The sequence below is a fragment of the Schistocerca americana genome, chromosome 7 (assembly GCF_021461395.2).
Source record: "Schistocerca americana isolate TAMUIC-IGC-003095 chromosome 7, iqSchAmer2.1, whole genome shotgun sequence".
Classification (NCBI taxonomy): Eukaryota; Metazoa; Arthropoda; class Insecta; order Orthoptera; family Acrididae; genus Schistocerca; species Schistocerca americana.
The window spans coordinates 72,545,523-72,558,461 of record NC_060125.1 but is presented as its reverse complement, the minus strand read 5'-3'; the positions used below and the strand labels follow the sequence as shown (position 1 = coordinate 72,558,461).

Here is a 12,939-nt window from a genome sequence, read left to right as displayed (position 1 = left end):
TCTGCCTTGCACTCTATCCTATAGCCATCTTGATCTTCCATGCTTGTTGTACATCTTTGTTTTTGTACATATTGTACACTATCCGTCTTTCCCTATAGATTACTCCTACCTTTATCAGAATTTCTAACACCTAGCAGCATTTTACATAGTCGAAGGTCTTTCCTTATCCGTCCAAGTTACCTAAAGCGTTATTGTATTCGTCACCAAACACTGTGAAAGCAGCTCCAAGGATAAGATTCGGTTAGTCGTGGTCTAGGGGTTGCGTCTTTGATTCATAACCAAAACGTTTTCGGTCCCGGGTTCGATCCCTGACACTGCCTAAATGTTGGTAAATAATCAGCATTGGTGCGGAGAAGCAGATAGAGGTTCAGGGCACTTTCTTGTCCTAGGGGTGGGAAATTGCCCCTAAAGGCGGAAGAATCAGCAATGAATAACAACATGAGTATGCAGAAGGCAATGGAAACCACTGCATTAAAGACACGTAACGTGTATCCACAGGACATGTGGCCTGTAATTCAAGAAGTGTCATGATGATCTCTCCATTGGCAAAAAATTCCGGAATAGTCCCCCATTCGGATCTCCGGGAGAGGACTGCCAAGGGGGAGGTTACCATGAGAAAAAGATTGAATAATAAACGAAACGATAACGTTCTACGAGTCGGGGCGTGGAATGTCAGAAGCTTGAACGTGGTAGGGAAACTAGAAAATCTGAAAAGGGAAATGCAAAGGCTCAATCTAGATATAGTAGAGGTCAGTGAAGTGCAGTGGAAGGAAGACAACGATTTCTGGTCAGATGAGTATCGGGTAATATCAACAGCAGCAGAAAAGGGTGTAACAGGTGTAGGATTCGTTATGAATAGGAAGGTAGGGCAGAGGGTGTGTTCCTGTGAACAGTTCAGTGACTGGGTTGTTCTAATCAGAATCGACAGCAGACCAACACCGACAACGACAGTTCAGGTATACATGCCAACGTCGCAAGCTGAAGATGAACAGATAGAGAAAGTATATGAGGATATTGAAAGGGTAATGCAGTATGTAAAGGGGGACGAAAATCTAATAGTCATGGGCGATTGGAATGCAATTGTAGGGGAAGGAGTAGAAGAGAAGGTTACAGGAGAATATGGGCTTGGGACAAGGAATGAAAGAGGAGAAAGACTAATTGAGTTCTCTAACAAGTTTCAGCTAGTAATAGCGAATACCCCGTTCAAGAATCACAAGAGGAGGAGGTATACTTGGAATAGATCGGGAGATGTGGGAAGATTTCAATGAGATTACATCATGGTCAGACAGAGATTCCGAAATCAGATACTGGATTGTAAGGCGTACCCAGGACCATATATAGACTCAGATCACAATGTAGCAAAGATGAAGAGTAGACTGAAGTTCAAGACATTAGTCAGGAAGAATCAATACGCATAGAAGTAGGATACGGAAGTACTTAGGAATGACGAGATAAGTTTGAAGTTCTAAAACGCTATAGATACAGCAATAAGGAATAGCGCAGTAGGCAGTACAGTTGAAGAGGAATGGACATCTCTAAAAAGGGACATCACAGAAGTTGGGAAGGAAAACATAGGTACAAAGAAGATAGCTGCCAAGAAACCATGGGTAACAGAAGAAATAGTTCAGTTGATTGATCAAAGGAGGAAGTACAAACATGTTCCGGGAAAATCAGGAATACAGAAATACAAGTCGCTGAGGAATGAAATAAATAGGAAGTGCCGGGAAGCTAAGACGAAATGGCTGCAGGAAAAATGTGAAGACATCGACAAAGATATGATTGTCGGAAGGACAGTCTCAGCATACAGGAAAGTCAAAACAATCTTTGGCGACATTAAAAGCAACGGTGGTAACATTAAGAGTGCAACGGGAGTTCCAGCGTTAAATGCAGAGGAGAGAGCAGATAGGTGGAAAGAATACATTGAAAGCCTCTATGAGGGTGACGATTTGTCTGATGTGATAGAAGAAGAAACAGGAGTCGATTTAGAAGAGATAGGGGATGCAGTATTAGAATCGGAATTTAAAAGAGCTTTGGAGGACTTACGGTCAAATAAGGCAGAAGGGATAGATAACATTCCATCAGAATTTTTAAAATCATTGGGGCAAGTGGCAACAAAACGACTATTCACGTTGGTGTGTAGAATATGTGAGTCTGGCGATATACCATCTGACTTTCGCAAAAGCATCATCCACACAATTCCGAAGACGGCAAGAGCTGACAAGTGCGAGAATTATCGCACAATCAGCTTAACAGCTCATGCATCGAAGCTGCTTACAAGAATAATATACAGAAGAATGGAAAAGAAAATTGAGAATGCATTAGGTGACGATCAGTATGGCTTTAGGAAAAGTAAAGGGACGAGAGAGGCAATTCTGACGTTACGACTAATAATGGAAGCAAGGCTAAAGAAAGGTCAGGACACTTTCATAGGATTTGTCGACCTGGAAAAAGCGTTCGACAATATAAAATGGTGTAAGCTTTTCGAGATTCTGAAAAAAAGTAGGGGTAAGCTATAGGGAGAGACGGGTCATATACAATATGTACAACAACCAAGAGGGAATAATAAGAGAGGACGATCAAGAACGAAGTGCTCGTAGTAAGAAGGGTGTAAGACAAAGCTGTAGCCTTTCGCCCCTACTCTTCAATCTGTACATGGAGGAAGCAATGATGGAAAAAAAAGAAAAGTTCAGGAGTGGAATTAAAATACAAGGTGAAAGGATATCAATGATACGATTCGCTGATCACATTGCTATCCTGAGTGAAAGTGAAGAAGAATTAAATGATCTGCTGAACGGAATGAACAGTCTAATGAGTACACAGTATTGTTTGAGAGTAAATCGGAGAAAAACGAAGGTAATGAGAAGTAGTGGAAATGAGAACAGCGAGAAACTTAACATCAGGATTGGTGGTCACGAAGTCAATGAAGTTAAGGAATTCTGCTACCTAGGCAGTAAAATAACCAATGACGGACGGAGCAAGGAGGACATCAAAAGCAGACTCGCTATGGCAAAAAAGGCATTTCTAGCCGAGGGAAGCCTACTAATATCAAACATAGGCCTTAATTTGAGGAAGAAATTTCTGAGGATGTACGTCTGGAGTACAGCATTGTATGGTAGTGAAACATGGACTGTGGGAAAACCGGAACAGGAGAGATACGAAGCATTTGAGGTGTGGTGCTATAGACGAATGTTGAAAATTAGGTGGACTGATAAGGTAAGGAATGAGGAGGTTCTACGCAGAATCGGAGAGGAAAGGAATATGTGGAAAACACTGATAAGGAGAAGGGACAGGATGATAGGACATCTGCTAAGACATGAGGGAATGACTTCCATGGTACTAGAGGGAGCTGTAGAGGGCAAAAACTGTAGAGGAAGACAAAGATTGGAATACGTCAAGCAAATAATTGAGGACGTAGGTTGCAAGCTCTACTCTGAGATGAAGAGGTTAGCACAGGAAAGGAATTCGTGGCGGGCCGCATCAAACCAGTCAGTAGACTGATGACCAAGAAAAATGTCGTACAAAGAGGGCGTGTGCTTTAAAATGAACCAGCTCAAACTACATTTGTCGATCGATATTTTCATCCTATTTGCCATGAAATATGCGACATTCTTCTTAAATTACAGTAAGAATTGGATGTTCCACTGTTACACACTGTAAGAAATGAAAAAGACTCACCACGAAGGAATCATGGGAACGGGATCGAAATCAGATGACGTAATGGACATGTAGAAACGAACAAAGTATTACAATTTCAGAAAAATTGTACGATTTGTTGAAGAGAAAGAGCGTCACAAATTGAGCAAGTCCATAACGCTTTGGTCCGCTTCTGGTCCTTATGCAAGCAGTTATTTGGCTTGGCACTGTTTGACAGAATTTCTGGATGTCCTCCTGAAGCACATCGTGCCAGTTTCTGTCCAATTGGTGCATCGGTTAGTCAAAACCCCAAGTTGTTTCGACTTCCGTAGCCATAATACTCGAAACGTTCTCAAGTGGAGAGAGATCCGGCGACGTTTCTGGTCAAGTTAGGGTCTCTCAAGCGCAAATAGAAGCAGAAGAAACTCTCTCCGTGTCGGGCACCAATGGAGGCTTGGCCTGAAGGGCACCGTAACCTAGCGTAGAATATCGTCGATGTACCGCTGTACCGGGAGGGAGCCACGGATAATTACCAAAGGGATCCTGCATCACTCTTGGTTATCACGCCGTATGGAAACCACTAATCAAGTTGGTATCCCACCACTGGAGCGTCTCCAGACGAGTCGTCGTGCTGGAATACCGTTGAGTGGACTGTGACAGTCTTCAGTAATGCGTTGCACTTCTAACTGAGCCCCGATGAGTCGCGGAGACGTGTGGGGAAACAGTCGAAATGGTGGTCGGGTACCGAGCTGACTGTCGCCGTGCATACGGCCCAACAACCACTTTACAGCAGGACTCCTTTGGTTGTCATCTGAGGCATCCTTACAGCACAGTAGGTCGTCGACGATATTCTGCGCTCCGTTAGCTGCCCCTCAGGGTAAGGCACCCTGCGCTTGCATTTCAGTGAAATAATGCGCACCCCTACAAGGCGAGAGTTACTACAGCTTTTCTTTGCGTTTGCCAAACCCTACATTGGCCGGTAGCATTACCATATCACTGTACGAACGACGACGTTTCGAGTATTAATGGCAGGATGCTGCAACCAGCTCGAGATTTTGACTATCTAAGTCACCAGTTGGACAGAATTAGGCGCGACATCCCTGAGGAAGATATCCAACAACTTTCTCGCTGAGTGCAAAGCCGAATAAGTGATTGAGTAAGGGACAGGTGTGGACCAACGCGTTATTGCCTTTCTCAATTTGTCATGCTCTTTCTCTTGAAAAAATCAACCAATTTTTCTGAAATTGTAATCATGTGTTCGTCCTTACATGATCATCACGTCTACCGATTTCTGTCATGTTCGCATAATTTAGAGCTTCTTGTTATATTTTAAGAAGAACGTGTCTTAATTCATGGCTGATGGGAAGGAAAATACGAGTGTTGGAACATAAATAGTGACAACTATTTATTCACGACCGATACAAAAGAGTTACATGTTTTCACCTGTTACTGTCCTTCAAAGTAGTCACCAGCGCTGTGTAGAACCCATTGCTAGCGAAGTGGAGGGCGTAGTATACCGTTAGCAGAGCGTGTTCTGTTGGTGGTGCGAATGGAGCGGTCTAAAGTTATGGAGATTCTCGTGTACGACTGTGACGGTGTTATCCTATTGTATTACGTTCCTCCACGGCAGACTGTCAATGCACAGTACTAGTGTTCGATTTCGGAGCATCACCTGAGACCAGCGTTGCGAAAGAAGCGGCGAAACTTTCTGCGCAACCCACCCATCATTTTGCACGACAATGCGCGGGCGCATACAGCGCAATCTGTTGCTGCTCCGTTCGGTCGATGGGACTGGAAAGTACTGTACCACCCACACTCCCCAGACGTAAGTCCTCGTGACTTTGATTTGATTCCGAATATGAAGGAACCACTTCGTGGCATTCTCTTCAGAACTGTTCCAGAGATTCGACAGGCAGTAGATTGCTCCATTCGCGCAATCAACAGAACAATCTCTGCTAACGGTATACTACGCCTTCCACATCGCTGACAACGGGTTCTACACAACGCTGGTAACTACTTTGAAGGACAGTAACAGTTGCAAACATGTAACTCTTTTGTATTGGTTGTGAATAAATCATCATCATCATCATCATCATCATGATCATCATCATCATCAGCCAATTCAATCATTTAATGATGTGACCTCTTCGAGTCGTGGATTCAGGTAGGCTTTCAGCAGTCTTCTCCAAGTGGGACGGTCTTGGGCATCTCTCTGCAAAGTGTTACCAGCGATCTTCTTGATGTCTTTGTCCCATCTGTCTGGTGGTCTTACCCTAGGCATTCGGTGCTCTCTCGGACTCCACTCCAGTACTAGCTTCGTCCATCTGTTGTCTTTTCTTCTTGCGAGGTGACAAGCCCACTGCCATTTCAAGGTTCAAATGGTTCAAATGGCTCTGAGCACTATGGGACTCAGCTGCTGTGGTCATCAGTCCCCTAGAACTTAGAAGTACTTAAACCTAGCTAACGTAAGGACATCACACACATCCATGCCCGAGACAGGATTCGAACCTGCGACCAGAGCAGTAGCGCGGCTCCGGACTGGAGCGCCTAGAACCGCACGGCCACCGCGGCCAGCCATTTCAAGGAACCTACTGTCTCTAAGATGTCATTAACCTTCGTCACAAACCGGATGTCATCTGCCCTTTTCCTATCCTTTCTTGTATAGCGCAACATTGATATCTCCATGGCTCTCTGTGCTGTCCTAAGTTTCCCTTTTGTAAATGAGTTGAGTGTCCATGTCTCGCAGCCATACGCCTTCACAGGAAGAATGCATTGAGCAAATACTACTTTCTTCAGATTTACTGGCATTTTTGATCTGAATACTGTTGAATTCATCCCAAATGCTTGTCAGCCAAGCTTGATGCGTCGATAGATTTCTGGCCTTATGTCGCCCTTCATAATTATAATCTGGCCAAGGTAGACATATTCACTGACCTCTTCTAACAGACTGTCCTTGACTTTCACACCTCCAGCTGGGACCCATTTGTTGGACATTACTTTTGTTTTGGAAAGGTTCATGTTCAAGCCAACCAGTTGACATTCCGAATCAAGATCTGTAACTAAGTTTTGGAGCTCTGCGAAGTCTTTGGCCACTAAGGCAATATCATCAGCAAATCTCAAGTTGGTAAGCTTTCTTCCATTAATTCTAATTCCCTTCCTTCCCAGCTCAGCATTGACATAGCGATTTCCAATACAGCAGAGAACAGTTTTGCGGAGATGTGAGTAAATAGTTGCCACTATTTGTTCCAACTCTCATATCAAACGAAAAATGTATTTCGAGCTCGTTGATTTTAAAGTACACGTCCTCCGTTTGCGATTAACCGAATGCTATCACTGTAGCTGCATTCACTTTGTTTGGCGACGAGTACAAGAACGTTTTAGTAAAGGTAAGTGGATGAGACGGATATGTCTGAATCTACACTTGACAATGGGAGAAATATCTTAAGAGAAATATCATAAGACCCTTATAATGTCCGTCACCTTCCAAAAGACGTTCGACTGGGTAAAATGCTGCTATGTGTTACAAAGTCTGATAAAATCAGGAGTATTCTATAGGGAAGGGCGGATAGTGTACAACATGTGCAATAAGGAAGATGGAACAGTAAGAATTGAAGATCAAGAAGGAGTAAGACAGAATGTAACACCGGATGTTGCCTCTCGCCAACACTGCTCAGTCTATACACTGGAAAAGTAATGACTGAAATAACGAAGACTGAGATCATGAATTCTAATATACAACTTTCTTTTTTCTGGAGTATTTAGGAGTTAAAAGCTTTTTCAAGGTACATGGACAACAACACGTAAGACAGATGGGTGCGCAGCACTTACCCGTACAAAGGTGGCGCGGGAGATGTGGTAGAACTTGCCGGCGGTGAGCCCCATCGGCCTCTGCGCCCTGCATAGCACCAGCACGAGGGCCCGTCTCAGCCTGGGCGTGGACTGCAGCCAGCTGCACGAGTAGGCGCCCACTGCCAGCTGGGAGCTCTGCGGCACCAAGCAGACAGCGCACCCACCGTGAGCACAAGAAGAAGTGCTGGCAGCTACAACTGCAGCCGCTGCTACTGGGGATACAAGCAATTTTGTGGACTGATCTATGTTACAACGTGGCCAAAACGTTCTATCAGTGAACTGTACTCAGTTGCCTGCCTAATTAATTCAAGGGGTAGGATAAATTTTATTCATAGTATTTCATACAAGTATGGACCAAATTTACACTCATGTCACAATCTGATCGTTAAGATGTATAATCATACATAAAAACTCAACACACTAAGTCAAAGCCGGCCGGTGTGGCCGTGCGGTTCTAGGCGCTTCAGTCTGGAACCGCGTGACCGCTACGGTCGCAGGTTCGAATCCTGCCTCGGGCATGGATATGTGTGATGTCCTTAGGTTAGTTAGGTTTAAGTAGTTCTAAGTTCTAGGGGACTGATGACCACAGATATTATGTCCCATAGTGCTCAGAGCCATTTCAACCACTAAGTCTAATAAAAAAAATATCTGTAGGAAGAGTGGCTACAAAATAATGAGACTATTGCTGCAAAACAGTTACTTCGAGAATAGACATATTTATTTACTGTCACCGTAAGTATGATTCCCTCATCTGTCCTTACAACGCTCCGTACGAATTTTTTGTTGCTGCAAACAGTGCTGCGAGTCTTCTTCAGTTAGCTCTTTGCTGACACGTGCTGCGTTTCCTTTCGCTGCTTCGAGGGATGGGTAGCTTGTTCCGTTTAACGTAGATCTGACCTTGGGCAATAGATATACCTCAACCTACATCTACATGAATATCAGCAAAACACACTTAAGTGCCTGGCAGAGATTCATAGAATCACCTTCACAATTATTCCCTACTATTCCACTCTCGAACATCGTGCGGACTAAAGAACACCTATATCTTTCTGAGCGAGCTCTGATTTCTCCTAGTTTATTACGATGATCGTTTCTCCCTACGTAGGCCTGCGTCAGTAAAATATTTTCGCGTTTGCAGGAGAAAGTTGGTGATTAAATTTTCATGAAAGGGTCTCGCCGCAACTAGAAACGCCTTGACGAAATAAATCTCGGGTGAACAGCCTGGTATGAGTGTGAATAGGACGCAATATTTCGGCAATCGACCACATTGCCATGATCAGTACGCACCTCATGATGGCAACGTGGTCGATTGCCGAAATATAGCGTCCTATGGACACTCATACCAGGCTGTTCACCCGAGATTTATTTCGTCATAAAATACGCCTGGAGAAATTGAAGAATCACATGGAAACGGCTTTCTTTTAATGATGTTCACTGCAAATCCTGTATCAAGTTCGTCACAGTCTCCTCCCTATTCCTCAATAATACAAACCGTTCTGCCCTTTTTGAAATTTTTCGACGTACTCCGTTAATCCTATCTGTTAAGGATCCTATGCCGAGCAGCAGTATTCCAAAAGAGAACGGAGAAGGGTACTGCAGGCAGTCTTTTTAGCAGATCCGGTTCATCTATGTCTTCTGTCAATAAAACGCAGTCTTTGCTTCGCCTTCTGCAAAACATTTTCTATGTGTTCCTTCCAATTTTAGTTGTTCGTAGTTGTAATTCCTAGATATTTAGTTGAATTTACGACCTTCAAATGTAACTGATTTATCGTGCAACCGAAGTTCAACGTATACACTATGAGCCCTCTTGTGAATGAACTGACGCTTCTGTTAATTGGGGTAAGTTGCCAATTTTCGCACCACAGAAATAGTTTTTCTAATTCATTTTGTAATTTGTTTTGATATTCTGATGACTTTCTTAGACACTAAACGACAGCATCATCTGTAAACAACCTAAGATCGCTGATAGTTTGTATAGCCAAGGAACAGCAAATAGCCTATAACATTACTATGGGCAACGCCACGTATCACTTCTGTTTTACTGGATAACTTTGTGTCAATTACTAGACTGCGACCTCTCGCACCGTAAATCTCATCGTCCTAGGTGAGGCGAATAAGATAGTCGGTGTAACACTAGAATGGTGTAGTTCGTCAGAAAGCTCTTAATAGCCAATGCGTAACGAGCTGGTGCGTTTTCTCGATGGAGAACTTGTAGTGTCGGCAGACTTGCCAACACTACGTACACTAATAGAAAGAGGCGGCCAAGATGCACGCGATAACTCACGCAGGGTGGCGTGAGGTCTGAAACAGGATACGTAATGAATGCTATAAAGAAAAGTACGTAGCTGCTGGAATACTTAACTTTAATCCATCATTTTTATACAGCGTTCTTGATGATACAAGTGAGACTCTCTCTAGATAAATGCAATGTAAGGCTAATGGCGCCTTGCTAGGTCGTAGCCATTGACTTAGCTGAAGGCTATGCTAACTAGCTGCTCTGCAAATGAGCGAGTCTTCGTCCGTGTAGTCGCTAGCAAAGTCCTCCGTACAACTGGCGCGACTGCTAGTCCGTATCTCGAGACCTGCCTTGTGGTGGCGCTCGGTCTGCGATCACTGACAGTGGCGACACGCGGGTCCGACATGTACTAATGGACCGCGGCCGATTTAAAACTACCACCTAGCAAGTGTGGTGTCTGGCGGTGACACCACAGAACGGATGACTTGTTCTTTCGAAATTCCGGTCGTCCTTTTTCTTATTTTCTCACGCAGCCGAGCAAGAACATCGAGTAAGTAATGTTGATTAATGGTAAGTCAGGAACCTAGTGAAGATACGCAATTCCATGAATATCGAGAAAAATCATCATCTCCGCTTTGAATTTTCGTTTGCTTATTCTAGATTTTCTCGCACCTGGTGAAGCTGGCCTCTACCTGTGCGTGGATCTCGGCTTGCTTTCTGGATCACAGATAACAAATCAAGAGGCGTCACATGTGTGGTGTCACCGCCAGACACCACACTTGCTAGGTGGTAGCCTTTAAATCGGCCGAGGTCCGTTAGTATACGTCGGACCCGCGTGTCACCACTATCAGTGATTGCAGACCGAGCGCCGCCACACGGCGGGTCTAGAGAGACTTCCTAGCACTCGCCCCAGTTGTACAGCCGACTTTGCTAGCGATGGTTCACTGACAAATACGTTCTCATTTGCCGAGACGATAGTTAGCATAGCCTTCAGCTACGTCATTTGCTACGACCTAGCAAGGCACCATTACCAGTTACTATTGATACTGTGAATCATGTACCGTCAAGAGCGACGTCCACCATTAATGGATTAAAGTTAAGTATTCCACCAGCTATATCCGTTTTTTCTAAATTCTAATTTCCTTGTCCTGTTCCAGACCTCACGCAAGCCTGCGTGAGCTAAAACGCGGGCTTTTCGGTTTCCTCTAGTAACACGGTGTTGGCTCTTCTGCCAACCACAATAACATGTTACAACTCCTTGAAAGTAATTTGGAGCACTTTCTGCATGCTACTCAAAGTGTCACTACAAACATTTTTATGAGGTTCATTTGTTTGAAGATGAGAATTGTCGGCACCAGTTTGGCAGAAACTTATCTCATGTTAAACTGGTTGCCTAAAGCTTCCCTTACACATTCTTTGTCAATTCCTATAGTCTCAGCAATCGATAGGACTGTATTGTATGGAACTGGGGACCTTAAAACGACGGTTAAGCTTCTTCCCTGCCGTAGACCTCAGTGGTTCACAAGCCCACACAGGCCATAGCAGTCCACTCACCCCATCGCCGCCCCACACCGAATCCATGGTTATAGTGCGGTTCGGCCTCCCTCCCGCCGCTGCCCCGGGAACGTCTGACACCAGACAAGTGTAACCCCAATGTCTGCGTGGTAGAGTAATTATGGTGTAGGCGTACGTGGAGATAGTGTTTTGCAGCAATCGTCGAAATAGTGTAACTGAGGTGGAGTAAGGGGAATCAGCCCGTATTCGTCGAGGCAGATGGAAAACCGCATTAAAAACCAACCACAGACTGGCGTGCACACAGGAACTCGCCACTAATCCGCCGGGCGGATTCGTGCCGGGGACGGACAGGACTTCCCGGCCGTGAAGGCAGTGCGTAAGACCGCTGGGCTAACCAACCGGGCGGGCAAATAGATCGAGTGCTCAACCGATGCTTTGATCTAGCCAGATTACCGACCTGTTTAATATCGTCGTTTGTTATTTTCTGTTAAAGGGCATCCCGGAATCAGTCATCTTCAGCACCTTTCCAACTATCTTGGAAATGCCTGAACCATCCAAAAGCTCGTGTACATGATAAACAGTCTTCACCAGAATCTTACTTTAATGAGAAATAGATTTCAGTAGCAGTTTTTCCAAGTTTGGTGTGAAACTTCAGAATAATTCGTTGGTCTATTAGTGCGCTTATCTCTGACAGCATCAAAAAAATGGCTCTGAGCACTATGGGACTCAACTGCTGTGGTCATTAGACCCCTAGAACTTAGAACTACTTAAACCTAACTAACCTAAGGACATCACACACATCCATGCCCGAGGCAGGATTCGAACCTGCGACCGTAACAGCCGCACGGTTCCGGACTGCGCGCCTAGAACCGCGAGACCACCGCGGCCGTGACAGCATCAGTCCCGTTATCTTATACCACACCTTGCGTTTTCTGAGGGACCATAACTAACAAATAGAAAACTACCCACACTATAGCCAACCAGTACATAAAAACGGGACCATTTATCGAATTCCTACAAACGTAGCGAGTAATTTCAAACCTTAAAGAAAATGTTCTCATTGACAACTCATCAGTCCAAGAAAATCATTAAAGGAAACGTCCGCAGCTCGTGGTCTTGCGGTAGCGTTCTCGCCCCCAGCGCACGGGGTCCCGGGTTCTATTCCCGGCGGGGTCAGGAATTTTCCCTGCCTCGAGATGACTGGGTGTTGTGTGTCTTTCATCATCATTTCATACTCATTCACTCGCAAGTCGCCGAAGTGGCGTCAGCAAAAAAGGACTTCCGGCGGCCGAACACCCCGCATGGGGTCTCCCGGCCAACAATGCCGTACGATCATTTCATTTCATTGAAGGAAAACCTGTTACCGCATACCACAAATTCGCAGTTCATGCACCAAGGCCTCATCACTCGCCATGACGTTTTAATTTATAAGTTCGTTACTGTTACCCTTATGCAGGGTGGTCCATTGATAGTGACCGGGCCAAATATCTCACGAAATAAGCATCAAACGAAAAAACTACAAAGAACGAAACTCGTCTAGCTTGAAGGGGGAAACCGATGGCACTATGCTTGGACCGCTAGATGGCACTGTCATAGGTCAAACGGATATCAACTGCGCTTTATTTTTAAATAGGAACCCCCATTTTTATTACATATTCGTGTAGTACGTAAAGAAGTATCAATGTTTTAGTTGGACCACTTTTTTG

The 12,939-nt window shown here is 44.6% G+C and overlaps 1 protein-coding gene across 1 annotated transcript in view; it reads right to left on the bottom strand.

Annotated features, from left to right (window-relative positions):
• LOC124622718 (odorant receptor Or2-like) overlaps window positions 1–12,939 on the bottom strand; it is a 56,278-nt gene that overhangs the window by 25,634 nt on the left and 17,705 nt on the right. The window contains exon 4 of the mRNA XM_047148509.1: window positions 7,462–7,617. Within this exon, the coding sequence (XP_047004465.1) occupies window positions 7,462–7,617 (156 nt within the window). The remainder of the gene's footprint in view (window positions 1–7,461; window positions 7,618–12,939) is intronic.